Consider the following 21,703-nt stretch of genomic DNA (forward strand, 5'->3'; position numbering starts at 1 on the left):
CCTTCATAAAAACCCATGTGTCCCCCTCCCGACCTCGCAAACCCTACCCACACCCCTCTTCACCACCACTAAGTGTCAGTCACTGCCACCCACAACATCAGCAGCTGAATCTCCTCCAGTCAATTATGGACAAATATTAGTCTAATCATCTCAGCCACAGCTGTTTGGGTCTACATAGTCATTAACAACTACATTAAAGCATCAATAGCCCTTTTTTGGCTTACCTTTTCTTTCTGCTGCTATGGATAAAGATTTTGTTGGGAGGTGTCAAAACATTGTTGGGGTTGCACCCGAATGATGTGTACACATAGAGTAGTAGTAAGAATTATACACTTGATGGATTGTATGGTTGTTTACACTTAGAACATCTGGCAGATGCTCTTATCCAGATTGACACAGAATCTTTCATTTCATTCTTTCCTAGTTTTCCAGTGGCAAGCAAATGTAGCCTTGTAGAAGGGTGGGCTCTAGCCTTTTGAAGGGCATAAGCAGTATTTTTCGGGGGCTCACCAGCTTCCTAGCTGATGTACTATAAAATTAGAGGCTAACTAATAACAATGACTGTTATAAGCTGTCCAAGTTATATAAATTTATAACAGTTTAATTGGTATATTTCTAATGACTGAATGCTCCTTTGGGGTTCTAGTAAGCTACAATTTAAATAAACAGGGGTCTTCTCACAAAGTACCATTTCTTGCTTACCCAGCTAACTCTTTGTTTAGTCTTACTCTAAGCTTATTCTATTCCTGGTAGCAATTGTGATAGCATTGTTTTTTTTTACTGTTAATATAAATGAGCTTTACTCTCAAAAATTTTTGGTAGTATAACTTTCTTTTCATTCTTTGGTGACTCCTCCTCATGTTTCACATGATTGACTGTTCTTCATGCTTTCATGTGCATAAGAATTAATCACATACAGAGTATCTAAATCTGGATTAACAGAGAACACTGTTAACCACTGTTGTAAAATGAGTTAAAAAAACATGCGTTATGTTTTTTTAATTTTTGTTTTTGCTTATTTCACCCTCACTCGAACATCTTAGACAATATAATGGTACAGTTATTACCCAGAAGTTGTCCCCTTGCTGGCCATGTGACCCTAAGTAGCTGCTTGCATCACTTATTTCTGAAGAGCTGGTAGAGGAGTCTTGCCCAAGGACTCTTGGTATGCATGATGTGCTTACCCGAGTGTTAAATCAAACCTCAGTCTGTCACATGCAGGGCAGTGGTGATAACCACTATGATATATCAACCACACTTTTGTAACTAAAGACCTTCTGTTCATAAGGTTTTGTAATTAAAGACATTTTGTTCATAACCATAAACGCTCAAAACTTGTTATTAAAAAAAATTAATATAGTGAGGTTGATGCCTATGTTTGCCATCAATACAAAGGCTGGCTAATAACTTAATTATTTAAATATATTCATTATTTCATGATTTTGACATCTTCACTATTATTCTTAAATACAAAAAACCCTCACTGAGTAGATGTTTCTACACTTTTGACTGGCACTGTGCAAGAGTGAATAATAAAGGACATCAGAGAGTGTAGAAAGAGTAATTGGTGACTCACAAGGGTGTTGAAGGCTTGCTGTTGAGGCAGGAGCAGTGCACAGGTTAAACACTCCCCTTGGCAGTCGCTGCGACCCGGCACACACAAACTCAGTAACAGAAAGGTCCAGAGTGGGGTCTTCATGGCTTCTTCACAGAAGACACCAAGACGAACGGGTTCAAATGGAATCCAACAGGTTACAGGACTCACTAAATGGAAGAAATATGTTGAAGGGTTAAGTACTTAAGTGATACTTTATTAATCCCACAAACGGGGAAATTCCACCTCCGCATTTAACCCATCCGTGAAGTGAAACACCACATACACAATAGTGAATAGACACACACTAGGGGGCAGTGAGCACACTTGCCCGGAGCAGTGGGCAGCCTTATCCACAGCGCCCAGGGAGCAATTGGAGGTTAGGTGTCTTGCTCAAGGACACCTCAGTCATGTGCTGTTCAAAGCAAATACGTCACTGCATAATTCCAGCTAACACTTGGAATTGCTTATAGCAATCTTAGGCTTGTGTGCAGCCGCTTGGCCATGGAAACCCATTTCACAAAGCTCCTGACGCACAGTTTGTGCCATGACACATGTTACCAGAGACAGTTTGCAGCGATGCAACAGAGGATATGATGTTTATATGCTATGCACTATCGGCCTAGCTCTATAAGTTTGTATGTTCTACCATTTTGTGGCTGAGCAGTTGGTGCTCAATTTTACAATAATAGCACTTTCAGTTGACTGGGGCCGATCTAGCAGGAAAGAAATTTCACAAAGTGACTTGTGGCAAAGGTGGCATCCAATGACAGTGCCATGTATAAAGCCAATGAACTCTTTAGTGCAATCCATTCTACTGCCAGTGTTTGCCTATAGCAGACTGCATGGCTATGTACTGGAACTTACACCTGAACACAAAAATTAAGAGAGGTGTCCACATACTTTGGCCATATATATTTTCAGCACTCATGTTTTGACACCCAATAATCATTTTCCTACTGTCTTAATAAAAGTGTCTGAAAAGGTTCTTGGGAGCAAAACTATTCATCCAGTGGTTTTTTCTTTAAAGAACCATTTTTGTAAATGAGGCATGAATATGAAGAACTTTGAAGGACCTGCGCATAGAATAAAGGTTTTATACCAATGAAAGGTTTTTCCTAGTCCAAGTTAAGAACCATTGATTTTTAAAGAGTGTACCAACAACCACATTACAGCATTGATACTGAGTCCAAACACGATTAATGGTGCCTACAAATGCATTTTTATGCTCTACACCATTTAATTGTGTATATCCAAGTTCAGCCAGGGCCCTTGAGGGATCAAGTGAAGTTTCTTGCTCAAGGACAAAATTTACATAAAGCAGACCTGGGCCTTGAACCACCAACCTTCTAGCCACTGGTCCTGGATCTCTAACCATGGCACAACAATGGACTCTTAACATATTATGTTAAGGGTGTTAAAATTCAATATTCACCATCTGTTTTTCCCCCAATTCTAGAGTTCATTAACAAAACTCATCATAGGCCTTAATTGATGTCTGAATTAGTGTGTGTGGCATAATGAGGAGGAAATGAGGAGAGAGAGAGCGAGGCAGAGAACCAGAGCGAGAGAGCGAGAATGCAACTCCCGTCAAACTCTGACTCACTCGCTCCGCCAGCACACATTAGTCACGACGACATTAGGGCCAGAACACAACACACACACACACACACACACCCTTAAACACACTGTGTGATGAAAGCCAATAAAAAAATAACTCCTGAACTGTAATGAAGCTGGGAAAAAAGTTCAACTTTTCCTTTAAAACTTTGAGTTTCGTGAACAAAAACTAAAGCAGCAATTACAACTCAGAATAAGAATGTGCGCACTCAGGCCACTCTTGATGGGAGAGTTATCAAAAAGCATTTTCCGGGCCAATTAAATCTCACGAACCATTAATGTGGCTCGATTAATTTTCTAACAGTTACTTGACGGAAACTCTTTTTTTTATTATCTCCCCTGCTATAATCTCTTATTAAATGTGTTTGTCAGAGATAATGGGGAGAATTAAAAGCAGACAGTGTGAGGCCACTGATTACACTGTGAGAGTCAAAAGACCATCGGTGACATTTTCTCACTCTCTCAACCACTATTAATGTCACCCTTCAATTCTGTAACCATAGTAATAACAAACTCATAACACACTTTAAAACCTGCATGATTGTCCGTCCAACAGAAAGTGGGAAAGGTATTTCGTGCCCCCACAACCACCACCAAAGAAGTCTATATTAAATGTTTCTGCAGCTTTATTCATGACTGTGTTATACATGACCATCTTCCAACCTTCATATTATGCAGTCCGTTTTTGTTACTGTCTTTAAGATTCATTTATGTAAAAAAAAGAAATTCTGGATTCTTTAAAATGATGCAATGATACATCTGCTTCCTGACAGCCAGAAGCTGCACAGCGTTTAATAATTTAAATGTCACATCTTCCACTCCAATAACTCTCCTACCGACTGTCTGCAGTAACAACACTCCTTATCACTTAAATAAACAGCTATAGGCCAAATGGGTGAACATAAGTGAATGATTTCATGGTTGCGACATGGCAACCATGATGAATTCAAATAGACTTTAGGGTAACACTACTGTAGGGTACGGTTCATAAGGCTACCTGGCATAAGCTTGTCATGGCCACTGACATAGATATACATAAATGTTTATAAATGCCTATTCCAACGGGCGTCATCTGCTATAAAGGTTGTATTTGCCAATTTAGCTAAAGTAGCCTTTATGACAGAAGATGCCTATTGGAATAAGCGTTTATAAACATTTATGTAGGGTTATGCCAGTTGTTATGGCAAGCTTATGTGCATGTCATGCAACCTTTGAACTGTGACCTACAGTAAAGTTTTACCGACTTTTCCACATATGGACAGTGTGGACTGTGACGGAATGGTATGTTTTGAAACTTTAGCCATGTTTGAATCAAACAATTTTTTTTAAAAAAGCAAGGAAATTCTTCCATGATATGAGCTCTTTTAAACTTGGATCTGCAGTAGGTTGGCGTTGCTGAATGTATGTCTTTTGAGATATAGGCTCAGTAAACACCCCTTTTTCACAGTTCCCAAAGCAAATGTCTTGTACTTGGCCTTCGACACCCTCTGCCAATAATGTGACGGCTCGTCCAAGGTGTTTGTGTGGGTCTGCTGCTTTCCGCCTTACGGCAGAGATGATCTGATTGTGAGCCTCTGCTAGCGTGCCCTCAGGGAAGAGCTGTGAAATTACTAATCTGAAGCAATCTTAATCCGATTAGACTGGTCTGCTCACCTTCTCCCACAGAGCAGCCACCTGATGCTATCGCCTCCACGGTAAACATTCAGGCCCATTTTCATTTGGCACCCCCCCCCCACACCCCACACACTCCACCCCCCGAGCCAGGGTCAGTCTAATGCCTGATTGAACTGCGTCACAGGCTGGGTCAGACAGATGAGTCTGGATGTCTGCAGTATGGTGTCTATCAAAATAACGCTGTTGGGTAACCTTGTGTTTCTTAAGGGACATCTTTGGTTCCAGAGTATTGTATAACCCTAATATGAAGTTACAGTGGTAGACTATAGTTATATGCTGTGTTGTTAGTTTATTATGTTAAAGAATTATTTTTATCTAATTTCACTGGTCATTTTATCTGGTACATCTATCATAAAGGTGCACTTACATTTGCAATTACTGCACAGTATCCCATATGCTGTGGTACAGTTTGTTAATTACCATCTACCCTGTCCACCAACGGAAAAGGACCACCATAGGAATACCGCTGACCAGATTTTGGATGGTGAACAATTCTCACCATAGGGCTTATATCAATATGGTAGTGGCTTGTTAGAGTGTGTTGTGCACAGCTGTGCTACAGGGGTTTTTGCACACTGTGTACACCTACTGGCTACTATTAGAAACATCTACCTTGTTGGTTTAACTTGTACAGTTGGAGAATATGTCTATGCCATGCACAATTTTATTAGTCATTCTCTAGCCCAGGGGTATCCAAACTTGAAGGGCCAAAGTGCGGCAAGACAAAACAATTTTCAGTCTTTAAAAATGTAATTTAGACTTTGGATTTTGTTACTAACATAGTTTTTTAAAATATAGAATTTAATTAAGTTGCTTATAGTATAAAAATACTCTTATTGAGTGAGGGGGTTAAAGTAAGCCAAAAATAAATGTCCTCACAGGCTAAGTTTGTGACCACAGTTGGCTGTATATTTTAAGTTGGTGGAGTATTATCACTCAAGCAGTGATACTGAGGGGTGTAAAAATCCTGGAAATGCTGCTGCGCCCGACACACTTATACCAGTGCAACAGACACTACCATGCCCCTAACACGTTAGTATCACATCTGTGCTGAGAACGGCCCACCATCCAAATAGTATAATCAAGTATGATCCTGTGGTGGTCCCTTTCCACTGATGAATTGTGGGTTGTTGATGGACTCTCTTATTGTTCAGATCTTATTGCCCTCTTATGAGAACTGGCCCTCTTACATTTAAATGCACTTAATTTTATGTTTATTACATAGCAAATGAAAGCCCACCTGTTTGGCTACATCCAGCAATTACATTTTGCCCCCTCACCATAGAATCATATTATAATCATCAAGCTTTTTCTCATTGTTATAATCACTTTCAGATGGGAACGGATGCATTCACATAGTTGCCTTAATTGAGAGTGTATTGTTAGCCCGGGGGCTGCGGAATCTACGGCAAAATGGGTATTTTGCTATATGGCTTTCGATGGCTTTGGTCCCCCTCCACTGCACTATGTCTCCACAGGCAAAGCAACAACAATCACTACATTATCCTCCCCATGCCCATGGGAAAAAGGGAGGGAATCCATCATAACAGCATCTAAGGGAGTGATTATTGAAGGACGATTGGCAGAAACACTTAAAGAAGTAAGTAGAGAACTCAATCAAGCCGCCACCCTGGGCTAAATTTCAGCGGAAAATGGATAGGAATGAAACTGCCCACTCGGCCCGTCACATTTTCAAGAGAAAAAAAAATCTTGAGTACTCAGTTTCATGTGCCACTGCATCCATTTGAAATGATGATGACTTGATGGGCGAGGAGGGGGTGCTGTATTGAAATAGACTCATGGAGGAGCAGTGCAGATCAATTTTGTGCAGACAGATCCTTCCACACAGCCCCAAGGAGACACTTCAGAAACAAAAGCCTGTTTTCTTTTTTTTAACACAGCCCTTCAGAAACACTCCAAAGAAGCGCTCTCTGAAGCAAAGTTCAGAAGTTGCCAATATAGGGTCTTCCTGGTGCATGAACCGTATCAAATTGCACCATTGCCAGACCTTTTGTGATGCAATGGCTTTGTGCAAATCTCTTTAGCTTTCTTTCCACTGAAAAACGTCATGGCCACAAAATGTAGGACATTTCAGACACTTCAAGGAATACACCAGCTTGTTCCAACCTAATCTGTACGCACATCTGTAGCACACAGTCAATTGCAATGAATCCTGAATGACATGTTCCTGTGCTTAGTACAAGAACAAAAGACTCGAAACAAACCCTCTTATAACAGAAGACCCTGCCTTTCAGCCTCTCCACTGAAAAGAACAGGGCCTTTTCATTTGCATGACACAAATGTGTCCATTGTTGCACTTTAATAATATGTATGAGATCGTCACAGTTGCAGTTAGAGAAATGTGTTGATATAACATATTTTATTCTTGTGCAACCAATTGACTCATGTGAATCAAGTATAATCACAGCACATTTGTTCCAATGTATCATGTTTTTGTTATGAGTCTATGAGAGAGATTAGGTTGTGCATTCTTTCCAATGGGAAAGGTCTAAGAGGAGGGCTTTTCTATTCACTTACCATTGACATATGTTTCAGACATCATGTACATGCATAAATATTGACAATGTGAGCAGAAAAGCCTGTGTGCACATGAACTGGCTCAACAGATTTACATCATTGAGGTACATGCACTAATTTTCTGATAGATGTAGGCAATTATATATGAAATGTCCCCAATTTAACGGCTTTTGTAAAAAAAAAAAAATCAATATAACATGAAAAGTAATTACTATGAGAAACAGCTTCTCTAATGCAGTGGAAATTTTGACAACGAGGCAAAAATGTCAAGGCAATGTTTAATTTATACTGTAAAAAAAAGATTTAATGAATTTCATCATGGGGCCCATTAGTCATATTCATTATTCTTTTGGAAACTGTCCTCATGGGGACTACGCAGGAAAAAACAAGTGTGTATGTACAGGGTAATACAGTGAGGGAGATGTCAGAATAAAATCAGTCATGAATGTACAGAGTTATTACATCTGCCTCACAATGGACATCTGATAAAAGCTTCATACTGACCAGACACCGAATCTACGCTCTACAGGGACTGGGACAAATGCTGTCTGCATCCTCAATACTGTCTTGACAGGCATGAAACGCATACTTAGACTCCTGATAGGGGAGAAATTACAGCTGGATATTTCAGTCCAAGCGAACGGAGGAAAAACGCTGCGTGTCAAGGCAATGGCAAACAATCCCTGATACCAAAAATGCCCCCCTAAAAAAATCTGACCATTTTTGTTGCTATTCTTTTTTTGTCAGGTCTCAAATTTAGCTTGTCGACTAGTCATATAAAATTCTGCTTTTTACATTTCTAATAATTTAAAATAAACATATATAAAATGACTTCGGTTGATTATGTATGATTGTACTCTTGGAGTTTTTTCATCAGATATAAAGGAAAATAAACACTTATAGACATTTAATGAAACCAAAAATGAGATATTAAAGGCAAATTTGGATATTGCAAAATTCTCAGAACATTTTCTCATACTTCTGCTTATGGCAGATGTTTTGAGCTTCATGAGAAGAAATACGCAGTTGGAACAAATAGCACACTTGTTGCTGGCATAGTAAGTGCTGCACTGACATGAGCAGAAGTGGAATTACGGAAAAACAGGAACTCTGCACTGTTAGTATGCGGTCAATTAAATCTCCGGTAAAGAGGGTTCAGATTAATCATCTGTCAGATTAATCAAGTGTCATTTAATCATAGTTGAAGCAAAGCACGTCCTGATAAACCTGTCTGGCTAAATATATGCAATTACAGGGCAAAATTACCCCACATCAGTCTCCACTAGCTTCAAAGAAGCATCAGCCACGAAGATGTTCCAGGTCAAAGCTCAGGCAATCAAACGGTTCAAAAGGTTCTTCTGACCAGAATAATAGCACAAATGGTGCTTTACCTCAATTTTACATGAACTTTAATAACAAAGTGGATGACAACCTCAAAAGTGGGTATGACACTTTGTAGGTAATGAAAAAACAAACCCACTACATATGGTTCATCACTGGAGCAACCGAGTGTAGTACTCTTTCAGCAGTGGTGTTGTCAGATAGTGGTCCATGGGGGAAAGCAATGACGAATGGAAAAAGGCGGTTATTTAAAGAGCTGCACAGTCAGGGAATTTGAAAAGCACCACTTAACACCTGCTTAATGAACTTCCCTTATGGAGTAATAAACAAATAAATGGCTCACAAATGGTGGCAAGTAAACTGGAGGACGAAGAACAGAACTAGCCCTCCAGACATGAAATATAAGCAAAGCACAACTTCACTTTTCCTTTCTTCCAAAGCACTGACCCACATACATGGACACACACGGACGGCAGAAGACGGCACCTTGTCTTACCTGTGCTGTGGAGTAGGGGACGTGTTCTCTTCCACTCTCTCTCTCTCTCTCTCCCTCTCTTTCTCCACCCACTCTCAAAGTGATGCAGCAGTGTCCAACCCCTCTCAGCCTCTAGGCTCGTTCAACTGCTTGCCTGCACTCACTCTCTCTCCTCTCTTATAAAGACACACCCCTTCCTCCACTTCACCCCCCACCCCCTTTTCCCCTTTTCCTCATCACTTCCCATAGAGAGGCATACACTTTAAGGCGTGGAATTGTGCATAACCTGAACCAGCAACCCTTAGTCAACGCTGACGTGTATGTCATCACCACCGACGTCACTACTGCCCTGACGCCCCAAGAAACGAAGCGTGCTAAAAATAAATAAATACAAATCCTACAAAATGTACGTCTTTGAGGTGGAACCATCTGTTCACACCACGTATGTCAGTGACCAACTTGCATGTGTGCGATAATACGTACTGTGAACCCACTGTCATTCTGCTTAAGAGGAAAGTCAAACGCATGAGAGATCATTTGCAGCCGAGTGGCGCATCCAAGAAGCAAACAACAAGCTCCCAGAGGCAGAGAAGAGTCTCATGTGGATAGTAGAGTCAGGACTGCTTAGGCACCACAGAGAGGAAAGGGCCCGAGTAGAGGTCAAAAGTGATTTGTCATTGAGAAAAGCATTGCTGAGAGGATGCATGAATCACGCTCTTCTACACTTTTAAAAAGTAAAGTACCAGAAAGCGTTCTTTGGTACTACACCTTAGAAGAACCTCATTATAGAGCCCTTCACTGGACTGTTTCTTTAAAGAATCTTGTAATTGAGATGTTTGAGGGTGAAGAACTTTTGATAACACTTTTTATGCATATCATGTTTGTAAGCATCTATAAACGCATTTATAACTTGTTATAATGCATTCATATGGCATTATAAACATGGTTATAAATATTGAAAAATGAATTACACTGAATTAGACTTTATAGCCATGTTTATTATACATTATGGATTGTTAATATAATGCATTATAAGGAGTGTTAATAACATGTTATACTGTCAGTGCCAAAGAAGTCATTCCCAGCTTGGAGAGTGTAAAGTAAAGACAAATGCAAAGTTTATTTACGCCTTGAGATTTTGCTGTTTCGGCTGCATCTTTGGGGCTTCAGTCCTGAGTATTCAGTTGCTCCAAAGAGGCTGTCCATCACTACTACACTGTGCTTTTCTTAACCAGCATCTCACTTTAAATGTTAGATTACATCACAGCAAACCAGCTACCCATGATCCCCTCCCCTGAACACCCTCTGACATCACACTGGGGAGATGCTGTGGATGCTGAGTGGATTGCTGGCCAAGCTAGCAGTGATGTATATTGACTTTCCCACATTGGGTAAAACACTAATGGCAGCACCTCAGTGTCACTGCTGGACTGAGAATAGTCCAGCAACCAAAAATATCCAGCCAACAGCGTCCTGTGGGCAGCGTCCTGTGGGCAGCATCCTGTGGGCAGCGTCCTGTGACCACTGATGAAGGACTAGAGGATGACCAACACAAACTGTGCAGCAGCAGATGAGCTATCATCTACAAGGTGGACTGACAAGGTAGGAGTGTCTAATAGAGTGGACAGTGAGTGGACAGTGAGTGTTTAAAAGCTCCAGCAACACTGCTGTGTCTGATCCACTCGTACCAGCACAACACACACTAACACACCACCACCACATCAGTGTTACTGCAGAGCTGAGAATGATCCACCACTCAAACAGTACCTGCTCTGTGAGGCTCCATTGGGGTCCTGACCACTGAAGAACAGGGTAAAGGGGGGCTAACAAAGTATCAGAGAAACAGATGGACTACAGTCTGTAACTGTAGAACTACAAAGTGCAGCTATACAGTAAGTGGAGCTGATAAAATGGACAGTGAGCGTAGAAACATGCCTGATCAGTGTATCTACTCATAGATGATTTGCATTTCATGTTTTATTCATAGTTAGCTTAATAGTTTATGATGGACTACAGTCTGTAACTGTAGAACTACAAAGTGCACCTCTATAGTAAGTGGAGCTGATAAAATGAGCACAGAAACAAGGAGGTGGTCATAATGCCTGATTGATGTATGCCATTATAATTTCTGATTTATGTTGGCTTTCAGAGTGTGTACTATGCAATAGCAAATTATCTTAAAATCAAGTACTTTAAAAAACAACCTTTTTTGTAATTTAGCTATAGTCTGGAACCCTTTATGTTTCCAGTCTTAGTAAAAGCTCCATCCAGCAACAATGTACCTCAAGGGCCTCAAACTTAATCCCACCTCTGCACTGCTAAGCAGTTTTTGCCGGGTGCACCCGTGGGGTTAGCAGTGATTTGCCACTAAGGGAAGCAATGTTGAAAGTAAGTATGAATCACACCGCTGCATCACACAAATAATCCTCATGCAGTTTGATTTTAAGTTGAGATTCAGTTGATTTCAATTCCTCTGAATTGTTATGGGAGCTGACATGTACCTGCCTGAAGGTATTGAGAAATCATTTACTAAAAACATTGCATTGAAATGATGTCAGATGGATGACTGAAGAACACGTACAGAAAAGTGCAGACATTTCAGATTTAGTGCAGGTATGCATACAAACAAAAACACGCATTTCAAATTTGCAGATGATGACAGATTTCCTATGAGTAATGCTAGTGGCTTATGGCAGCCAGCCTAGTCACTGGATACTGAGAATAATTTCACCGAAGTCTTGTTTTACATAACTTGGATAAGACACAGTCCGATTAAAAATATGTGTAAAATCTAAAATATTAATGTCATAATTATTGGTTGAATGAAAAGAATCAGTGAAAGCCCCCTAGGTGGTCGATCTAGTAAACATTTAGTGAATGGAAAATAAATAATGAGATCAAAATGTTGGATGTTCCGACTTTTCCCGGATTAGCTGTGATAGCCAGTGTGGGTCTGGGTAAGCCTATGCTGAATATGCCAATAGCATGCTTTAATAGTCACAATCGTGCTTTGATTCAAAAGGATTAGACACAAAAATAAGCACAAATCCTTATTTGTAATTAGCTGCTGAATAGACAGCATCATGCTAAATGCAAGCCACGTACCGAATGTTTACCTTCCTGTGGAAAAGCACTAAATATCATATGCTCATGAGAGAGACCTGATCTTTGATTAGGCTTTATCGTAAACTGGCAGCCCTTGAAACAATGGGAACAGCTTATCGCTGGAGCTGATTCTGCCTCTATTTGCATATCGGCCTTGAGTGCTAGCCTATATTTGGACTTGGACATAATGAAGGCCCGAATAAAAATCTTCCAGACGGCTACAGAGGGAATTCATCAGCCTGCGTGCCACATCATATTACAGGGGCCCCTGAAATCCAGCCAGAGCGTTGAGGCCCAAATACATGATGGAATAAAACTAAACCCTCACCAACCCCATCAACACCAACACCCCTCCACCACCCAAAGTGAAATTGAAAAGTCAATTCCCCACAAAATATGCAATTAGGTGAGCAGGCATATTCACCTGTGTGACGCATTGTGCACAGCAGGCTCTGGTCAAAGCCATTTCGCTTCCTTTCATCATTCCCAGCACAAAGTTTTATTGTCTTATGAAGCGATGAAAAGCACCGATGCGTGCCTGAGTCATTGGGGAAGACGCAGCCTTGGTTTACGGGGGGAGCTTGAGGCAATCAGCTGCCAAGACCTCGCTGATGGTTATTAATACTGGAGCTTTAATTGATTTTATCAACCTAGAGGAAAAAAAGAAAGAAAGTGTTTACTGACATAGATCAAATAGACATGATTTCTGTGTGGCCTGTTTTAACCCACTGGGGTCTGAAGGGTCTCATTTTCTCAATTCTTGAATATCTTCTTAAATTTGACTTTAAAAGCTCTTGAATGAAATTAATCACAATACCCGTACGTTTCATATCAAAATGCCCCATTACTTTCGTTGTTTCTTTCCAAAACTGCTGCAGCAACTGTGGACTGAATGAAGAATGAAGGGTTTCTGATGTGATGGGTCAGCCCTTACTGATTTCTAGAGCGTCCGTTGGTCATTTTCACACAGAATGTCCACCAATGGCACATGGTCAGAGGCTGATGGCATGTATCTCAGCCCCTCTTCATAGGCTCATAACTCTGGATGTGAGTCACACACAATCTAGCGAAGAGATGGAAAGGGTGACTCTGCTTTGTGTGCTGTGTTATTGCAAAGATACAGAATCATGTAAAAGTTGAAACACAGGTGAGTTCATGGACCCCAGAGGGTTAAAACCAAGGCTCAAAGTTCAAACAATCTTCTAGGGAGGTGAACTCTCCTCAACATTAAAAATTAAACATTTGTTCAATGACAACTTTAAGACTGGTGACATATTGTTAAGCCAACTTGACTGTTTCAAAATCTCTCAAAGAAATCATTGAGACCTAAAAGAAAATGATTTCTGGTAGAAACTATTGTTCAATTAGCTTTTTTGTATCACTTGCATAAATAACCACCAGCAAAAAGAAAATGACGTAAGGTCGAAAAATTTAAAATAAAATAAAATATAAGGCCTGAAGCTTCAGTTTTCACTGGATCAACGAAGGGAAGATATTTTCCATTCCTGTCACACAGAAAAGCCCCCAGTAATGCATAATTTAAATCTGTTGCTAGAGTTGGCACAAAGAACCCACCGGCTCCTGCTACCAGAATTTCCATGCACTGACACTACCATACTTTCCATTTTTAATGCACAGAACCAAAAATAAATGGCTTAAGCAACAACAAATGCTTTAACATCTAGAAATCTATTTCTTGGGCAAAAGTGGTGACTTTACAATCCAAATTAAATGAACAACACAGTAGGGAGGCTAATATTAAGGCAATATAATGCATTGAAGATCAACCTAATCCATTCTCTACCACAGATGAGAGAACACCAACACCTGAATTCCGACTTTGTGTACAGACTACAACGCAGCTTCATCTACACTTGCTTTTCTTAAAGCACTGGTCTCTGTTATCTCAGTGTTTTTTGTAGTTTTGGGAGAGCAGCTTTAATATGACAAACTTTGAAGACATCCACAGATCCAGAAAGCAGAAAAAAAATTTCTCAGAACCTAGGTACCAACTTTTGGTAACATTTTCTATGAATGCCATATTTGTAAGCATCTAGAAACACATTTATATCATGGTGTAATGCATTTATAATGCATTTTAAACATTGTTGTAAATATTGATAAAAATTAATTTGTCTTACATTTATAATGTAATTACTTACATTTTACGGCATTTGGCTGACGCTCTTGTCCAGAGCGACTTACAATTTGATCATTTTTTTACATAGGGAGGCCAAGGCGGTGTTAGGAGTCTTGCCCAAGGACTCTTATTGGTATAGTGTTTGCCCAGGTGGGGATTGAACCCCAGTCTACAGTGTAGAAGGCAGAGGTGTTAACCACTACACTATCCCAACCATGCCAACCACTTCCCAGTCCTGTCCATATGCTTCTATTTTGGTTTTCAGTCCTGCCCTCTTGTTTCATGACTCCACCCCTGATTGTTCCCACCTGTTTTCCACCTATGTCCTGTTATCCCTCGTTATCCCTGTTTGTATTTAAGCCCTGTGTTTTCCTGAATTTGTGGCTGGTCTTTGCTGTTTGATCATGTTTGATGTGTTGGATGTATTGTATTGTATTCTCGTAGGGTTTGGTTCTTGTTTGAGGTTTTGTGTTCATTTTGTCATGTCTGTTCCTCCTGCTCTCCGTATCGGCTGTTTGAACCTGGACCTGGACTATGACCCTGGATTTGCCCATAATAAAAGTCGTTTATCTCAGCACGTGCGTCCAACTCATCACTCCCCACCATTACAGAATTACACTGAATTACACTTTATAGCCATGTTTATTATGCATTCTGAATTGTTAATATAATGCATTATAAGCACATTGACTTTCCCTCATTGAGTGAAACACTGATGGCAGCACTAGTTTAAACTCTGACATTTGAAGCCTGTAATGAGCCTTATTTTGTATGTTTTAGTGTTTCAGTAAATCCTTCAGTAAATACTTCAACTTGAAGACTCACTCTTAACACTGGAGGAGGCTTTAGTACAGTACGCCTCACTTTACTTAGAGTGGACAAATACAACAGTAACATTTTCTATGAATGTTATGTTTGTAAGCACCTATAAACACATTTATAACATGTTATAATGCATTCATATGGCATTATAACAATGGTTATAAATGTTTATAAAATGAATTACACTGAATTTCACTTTATAGCCATGTTTATTATACATTATGAATTGTTAATATAATGCATTGTAAGAACATTGACTTTCCCTCATTGAGTGAAACACTGATGGCAGCACTAGTTTAAACTCTGACATTTGAAGCCTGTAATGAGCTTTATTTTGTATGTTTTAGTGTTTTAGTAAATCCTTCAGTAAATACTTCAACTTGAAGACTCACTCTTAACGCCTCACTTTACTTAGGGTGGATAAAAACAACTTATCAGCTCTTATAATTTGTTATGAATAGTACTTATAATGCATTATGTTAACAATTCATAATGCATAATAAACATGGCTATAACATGTAATGCACTTTTATAAATATTATAGACATGTTTATGATGCTTTATGAATGCATTAGAACATGTTGTGAATGTGTTTATAGATGCTTACAAATGTGACATTCATAGAAAGTGTTACCCAACATAGTGCTGGTACCTACGGACTGCATGTTCCAGTTTCCAAGGTTTGTTTTTCAAGGGCAAAAAAACTGTTATTCCACAAGTGATCACATTTCTGAATAAATGCAATTAATTCATTTAAGATGCTTCAAATATGACTCGTTTTACCAAACCGGTTCAAAGTCAGAGTTAAAAACACTGAAAACACATTTTGGACTCAACATTGAAATGTTTTTACATTAAATGAACCTGAACTTAAATTAGGTTTATTTAATTTTATTATATGGAATGAACATTGTTTTGTCACTACCAAAATAATCAAAATGCTACCAAAACTTCAACAGTGACTGTTTCAGTGAGACAATTTTAGCTCATTTTGAGCCAAAAAACAGACTACAGACACATTTACTTCAAAACAATGGGATCTATTTGCTCATTATGTGGCCTTGAAGCACAGTGATACAGTCTCATTTCCTGCTCAAAAATGCAGGGGTCTCCACATATGAACTAAAACTTTTGAGTTTTGGAAGTGACATGAAAACACGGGATAGCTTTTTTTTATTCAAGGTTTTTTTTTTAATTTATTTAAAAAATAATGACAAACCTAAACTAAAAAAAACTAAAAAAAAACTTAAACTTATCTTTTTACAACAAAATACAAAAAAGTAAGTATTACTGTAACTTTTTGAAGCTTAGGGGTCGGGGTTTTGGAAGGCTGACTCCCAGCTGTTGCTTGTCTTTAAGACTGATATATGTAAATGAGCTCTGTTCTGACTGGATGGCCTGAATTGTGTCTTATTCATAAAGCAGCCCAGGCAGGGCTAAACTGCTGTAGGCTGAATAGGCAGACATACATAAATGCGTTTGTAATCATAAACCGTAGCGCAGAATAATGTTGCACTGTGTTTAAGCAGAGAAAGGCTATTGTTTGCTTCTGCTGGCCAGTCATACATCTAAAGATATGGCTTTAATACACCTTCAGCATTCCTTCTCTCTCACAAAACCACAAATAACAAGGATGTGAACTACAGGCTGGTCTCATCCTACTCATTAAGACGTTAACTAAAGGTTAACTGAAGTAGAACAGCAAAATGTTAGAAGGGGATGCTTAAAAATTACATATGCTAAATCATTTAAAAACTGTTTTAGCAATCAATAAAGTGCGCAGAGTTCAACAATAATGACTGCTTGAATGTCAAAGGGATGTAAAATATTCATTCAATTTTGCACAAAAGTTCCATAGGAACCCATCCATTTTTAACCTGCTCAAGAACGCCCTCTAGCATCAGACAAACCCAGAAGATAGTCCTGAGTGGCAATTCTCCTTCCTAAAAGTTCCCTACAACAGCAAAAGTCAATCCAAAAGCCATTGGGTACTTCTGAGAGTAAATAACTGTACTTGATATTGCCATACATTGCCATATTTTATACAAATCCCACCCCCACACAGAATCCAGTCATTCTTGTTAACTGCATTGTTTGTAGGTACATGTTTGCCATGTGCAGAGGTGGACAAAGTACACAAACCATGTACTTGAGTTAAAGTAGAGACACCCAAGGTAAAATATTACTCCAGTAAAAGTAGAAGTTCCTCCCTTTAGACCTCCACTTGAGTAAAAGTACTAAAGTATTTGTCTTCAAATGTACTTAAGTATCAAAAGTAAAAGTACTAAAAGATTAATGAACTTAATGCAACTTAGTTCCAAGTTTAAGTTTAATAAGAACTGGCTTTAAACTCAGGATCACAGATGAGCTCCTTTACTATATTGATCTGTAGGTCTCTGTTCATAAACATAAACCAGCCCAAACTAATTTACTATAAAATGAAATGGCGTTTGTATAAATTCAGAAAAAAGCCGCGTCAGTCACGACTGCATATGTGGACATATTTCTATATTGTGCTCTATTTACACAAAGTTAGGTTAGTTCATCATTTATGTTGAAGAGACTCTCCCAAAATTTTACGCTGCTGCGCTGACGTTGAACCGTGTGCTGCACTGGGTCGGTATGACCAACAGGTCAAAACAAGCTCAAAACAAAGTGACCGCTGTGCCCTGATTGGTGCTCTTGCTTCACGCTTCTTTCATTTTGATGTGTTGCGTTTTTATACACACAGAAACCAAAAGGAACGACAGATTTCTCAAAAAGTAACATATTTGACTTTGAAATGTAGTGGAGTGAAAGTAAAAAGCCTGAAAACTTCAGTACACATACATGAAAAAACTACTTAAGTACAGTATCTAATTACACTTACTTCGTTACTGTCCACCACTGGCTGTATGAGGCATCATTTAACATGTTGGTGAAGGAGGAGAATCTGAGGAATATTCAGGGCGCTCTGGAGTCTGGCTTGCAAAACTCCAACAACTAGTAATACAACTCCATAAGTGTACAGTACATGTAATCAGAACATCTTCACATGAGTCATCTGTCCATTGGAAATCCTTTTTCCTGTGTAAAAGAAAAATGATTTCATGTCTACCGTATACACAGTATTTACAGTGACCTGGAACTAGTTCAGAGAAGGAAATTACATTCACACACACGCGCACACACACACACACACACACACACACACACACACACACACACACACACACACACACACACACACACACACACACATGCACACATGCACACACACACACACACACACCCCTGATACACTTTAAAGAACTTTAACATGTGAAGACAAGCAGAAGGGGCTTCCTAGAAGGTTTGGCCCAATCAATGGGAGATCACAAGTTGGAGCCCTGGTCATCCGTGGCTGGGACGTCGCTCAGTCTGGGTGGGGAGGATGGTCCTCCATCTCCTTTCATCACTTAGTGCAATGCTAGCTTGTGTGGGTATCTGTTGGCTAACGTAACAGAACTGAATGAAATAAATACCACACAGATATTTATTACCCCCCCCCCAACCCCCCCCCCCCCCAACATAACAGTAGGAATGACAGAAGAGTTCTTTCAAAAGCACAAGTGGGCAAACACCTGCTTTGTCATGATATGACTGTTTTTGCACTAAAGAGTAAGAGTAAATATGTATCATACTCACAATAATGACAGGATAGTACAGTAGCTGTCATTTAAGACAGTATAAATTCTGTTCAAGACCATTTCGCTGCTTTACAGGAGAAGGAAAAAAACTACTTTACTTTTAATGTAATCAATAGAATCAGAGTTTTTTCCAAGTCATTTTGGGCCATTTCTTTTAGTCCATTCATCATGAAATGTTTCACACAACGCAAAGGGCAAAGGGCCAAAAATGGAGATACGTTTTTTTTTTTCCAGACAACAGCGATATAAACTCTATTTGGGACAGTGTGAGCTCTGTTCAATACAGTATAAACGTCCAGTCCACTTTCTGGAGAAAAAGTGAATGTTGAAGCCTGAATATTTTTCCCAGAAAGATGCAATACATCTTTGAGCACCCCTATAGTGGGCTGCCCCAAAATGAACTGCTTTACATTACATATTTATTCACTTGAAGAGAAACCTTTTTCTGTGAGTTAGTTCAATAGCTTAGTATTGTAATTCAAACAGAACTGTATTAACCCTTTAAATGGCCATGGCCCATCAACTTCTCACACTTCTACAACCTAAGAATAGCTCATCCAGTTAGCATTGAAGTCCCTGTAGTTCCTAGATAATTAGCTTTAGTGCTAGGGATTTTTGGAGGTTTACTGCTCTATGAGTGATTTTTCATGCCAAGAAAATGGAATGAGTACAAGATTTCTGTTCACTGAGACATGTGTGTCCAGATTACACAGCTAGTATCTTTGTACCATCACAGCAGGGGGCAAAACGGATCTACTGATAATCTGCACAATCTACACTCTGTCCATTACTATTTCATCAGTTCCAGTTACCCAGTTAACAAGCACATTATGAAAATAACAGACCAATTTAATGATGCAACCAAAGCCAAATTGTAATCATTAAAAAGCACCCGTAATCTCATTACACATATATTCAGAGGTAAGTACTTTTGTAAGCAGATCATGTAACCCAGCTTACATGTAGACTGTTACTACCCAACACTGTTTGTTTCACACAGGTCAGTTTTTGCAGAACTACACATCGTGTAAAAACAAGGGGTTTGTATGTCAGCCAAAAGGCAGTTCTTGGCCAGACTCAGTGATGAAAGCAGCCAGACTCTCCAAAAGTCTCGCAAAACTGCTAATACTAGTAATACAACTCTGTAAAAGTACTTGGGGTGTGTTCAGCAGGAACATATTAAACTCATGTTTGCAGACACCTTATTTCCTCAACTGCGCCATCAAATACGTGTCAGTTCCTTTAACAAGTGGTGATCTGCATACCTAAACAAATAGAAAAACAACCGAAAGGTTGAGTCCATTTATCATTTTTGGGAGCAATAATACAAAATTGACACACACACATATATATATATATATATATATATCAATATATATATATATATCATATATGTAATTTCCTCTTCTGCATTTTTGTCACCCAGTTTTCTCCATAGACTGACTGTTAATGCCGCAACATATTTGATTTCAACACTAGAGAATGAGTAGAAAATGGATTCGACCTTCAATTGGAGCTTTCTTAGTTGCTGCTGAAATTCAGGCTATTAGAAAACGGCATTTCATGTTCCCATCTGCACGACTCTTTGCTATTTAATGAATAATATTCAATGTGAGACACACGTTGTGACCAACAGGCGTGATAAGGCTATTGAAAGGCTGGCATCAGGCAATACCTGAGGTGAAATATGACAGGCTGTTCATCAGCTGCGCATAACGCATGATAAGATGTGCGTTTGTGCGCCTTTAGGATTCCTCTGAGGTTCCTACTGTTTTCAACATTATGCATTTCTAATATACAAAGAATAGTATCGCTCCATGTCATGGGAAAGGAAATTAACAACCTGATGATCTCAGTCTTTTTTTCTGGGAATTTAGGTGGGGCTTTTTCCAGGAACCACTTGGAACCCAGTGTTCTGGATTCCTATTACACAAACACTGAATAGGCATTCAAAAGGAAAAGAAATGCCAAAAGAAATGCATAATACAATAGTCCACAGTTTTCTTGGATGACATCACTGTGCTACAGCGCCTGTGAACTGCCACACCATCCCCACCAATATTCCACTGATGCTGAGCGTGTAACAATAATGAAGTAGTGGCAGTGAACCCTGTGCACTGTGGAAGACTCCATAGCGGTCCTTCTGAACTTCAAGATTCATTTCACCTGCTACTATGTTCAGATGTAAGATTGCTTTCAGATATTTCGGATCTGTGATGGTCTGGTGGAAAGGGCACGTGGGTACATTTCAGGTTAAGGTGCAAAAGCAGATGTATATTGAATCTCAGTGAAGAGCACACACACAAAAATGCAATCTGTGCAGTGAAAAAAGAAAGGAAAAATCTCCATTTCAGTTTTTGAGATTATTCGAAAGTGCCTGTTGCTCTTTATATTGTATGTAAATTTCATGTCAAATGGACTGAAAGAAACAGCCCAAAATGACTTGGAAAAAATTCTGGTTCCATTGATTGACATTAAAAGTAAAATAGGTTTTTTCCTTCTACTGTAAAGTTACCATTTTGGAGATACAAGAAGCAGCGATTTACAACTTAGTATGAAAAGTCTGTTATTCAGTCACGATTCTAGCGATTTTTGGACTCCAACCATATTTCATCAACTTCTCCACTAGACTAACTCACTCTGCTCCCTCTAGGGCTTTTATAGATCTAAAACAGGAAGTGATGTGACATCAACTCTGTTCTGTTTTGCACAGGAAAATTTCACTA

General features: G+C 39.3%; 1 protein-coding gene across 3 annotated transcripts in view; it reads right to left on the minus strand.

The window, feature by feature from the left end:
• pnocb (prepronociceptin b) overlaps positions 1-18,375 on the minus strand; it is a 25,820-nt gene extending 7,445 nt beyond the window's left edge. Inside the window, exons 1-3 of one of the 3 annotated variants that reach the window (XM_017718486.2) lie at positions 18,179-18,375; positions 12,772-12,997; positions 1,577-1,764 (exon numbers count right to left, since the gene is read on the minus strand). In XM_017718486.2, coding sequence (XP_017573975.1) covers positions 1,577-1,764; positions 12,772-12,784 — 201 coding nt within the window. In that variant the 5' untranslated portion in view covers positions 12,785-12,997; positions 18,179-18,375. Of the gene's footprint in view, positions 1-1,576; positions 1,765-9,263; positions 9,380-12,771; positions 12,998-18,178 lie in introns of those variants that run through there. The other 2 variants (XM_017718484.2, XM_017718485.2) reach the window with 2 other exon arrangements.
• Positions 18,376-21,703: the final 3,328 nt, after the last annotated feature.

This window comes from Pygocentrus nattereri, chromosome 4 (genome assembly GCF_015220715.1).
Source record: "Pygocentrus nattereri isolate fPygNat1 chromosome 4, fPygNat1.pri, whole genome shotgun sequence".
Lineage (NCBI taxonomy): Eukaryota > Metazoa > Chordata > Actinopteri > Characiformes > Serrasalmidae > Pygocentrus > Pygocentrus nattereri.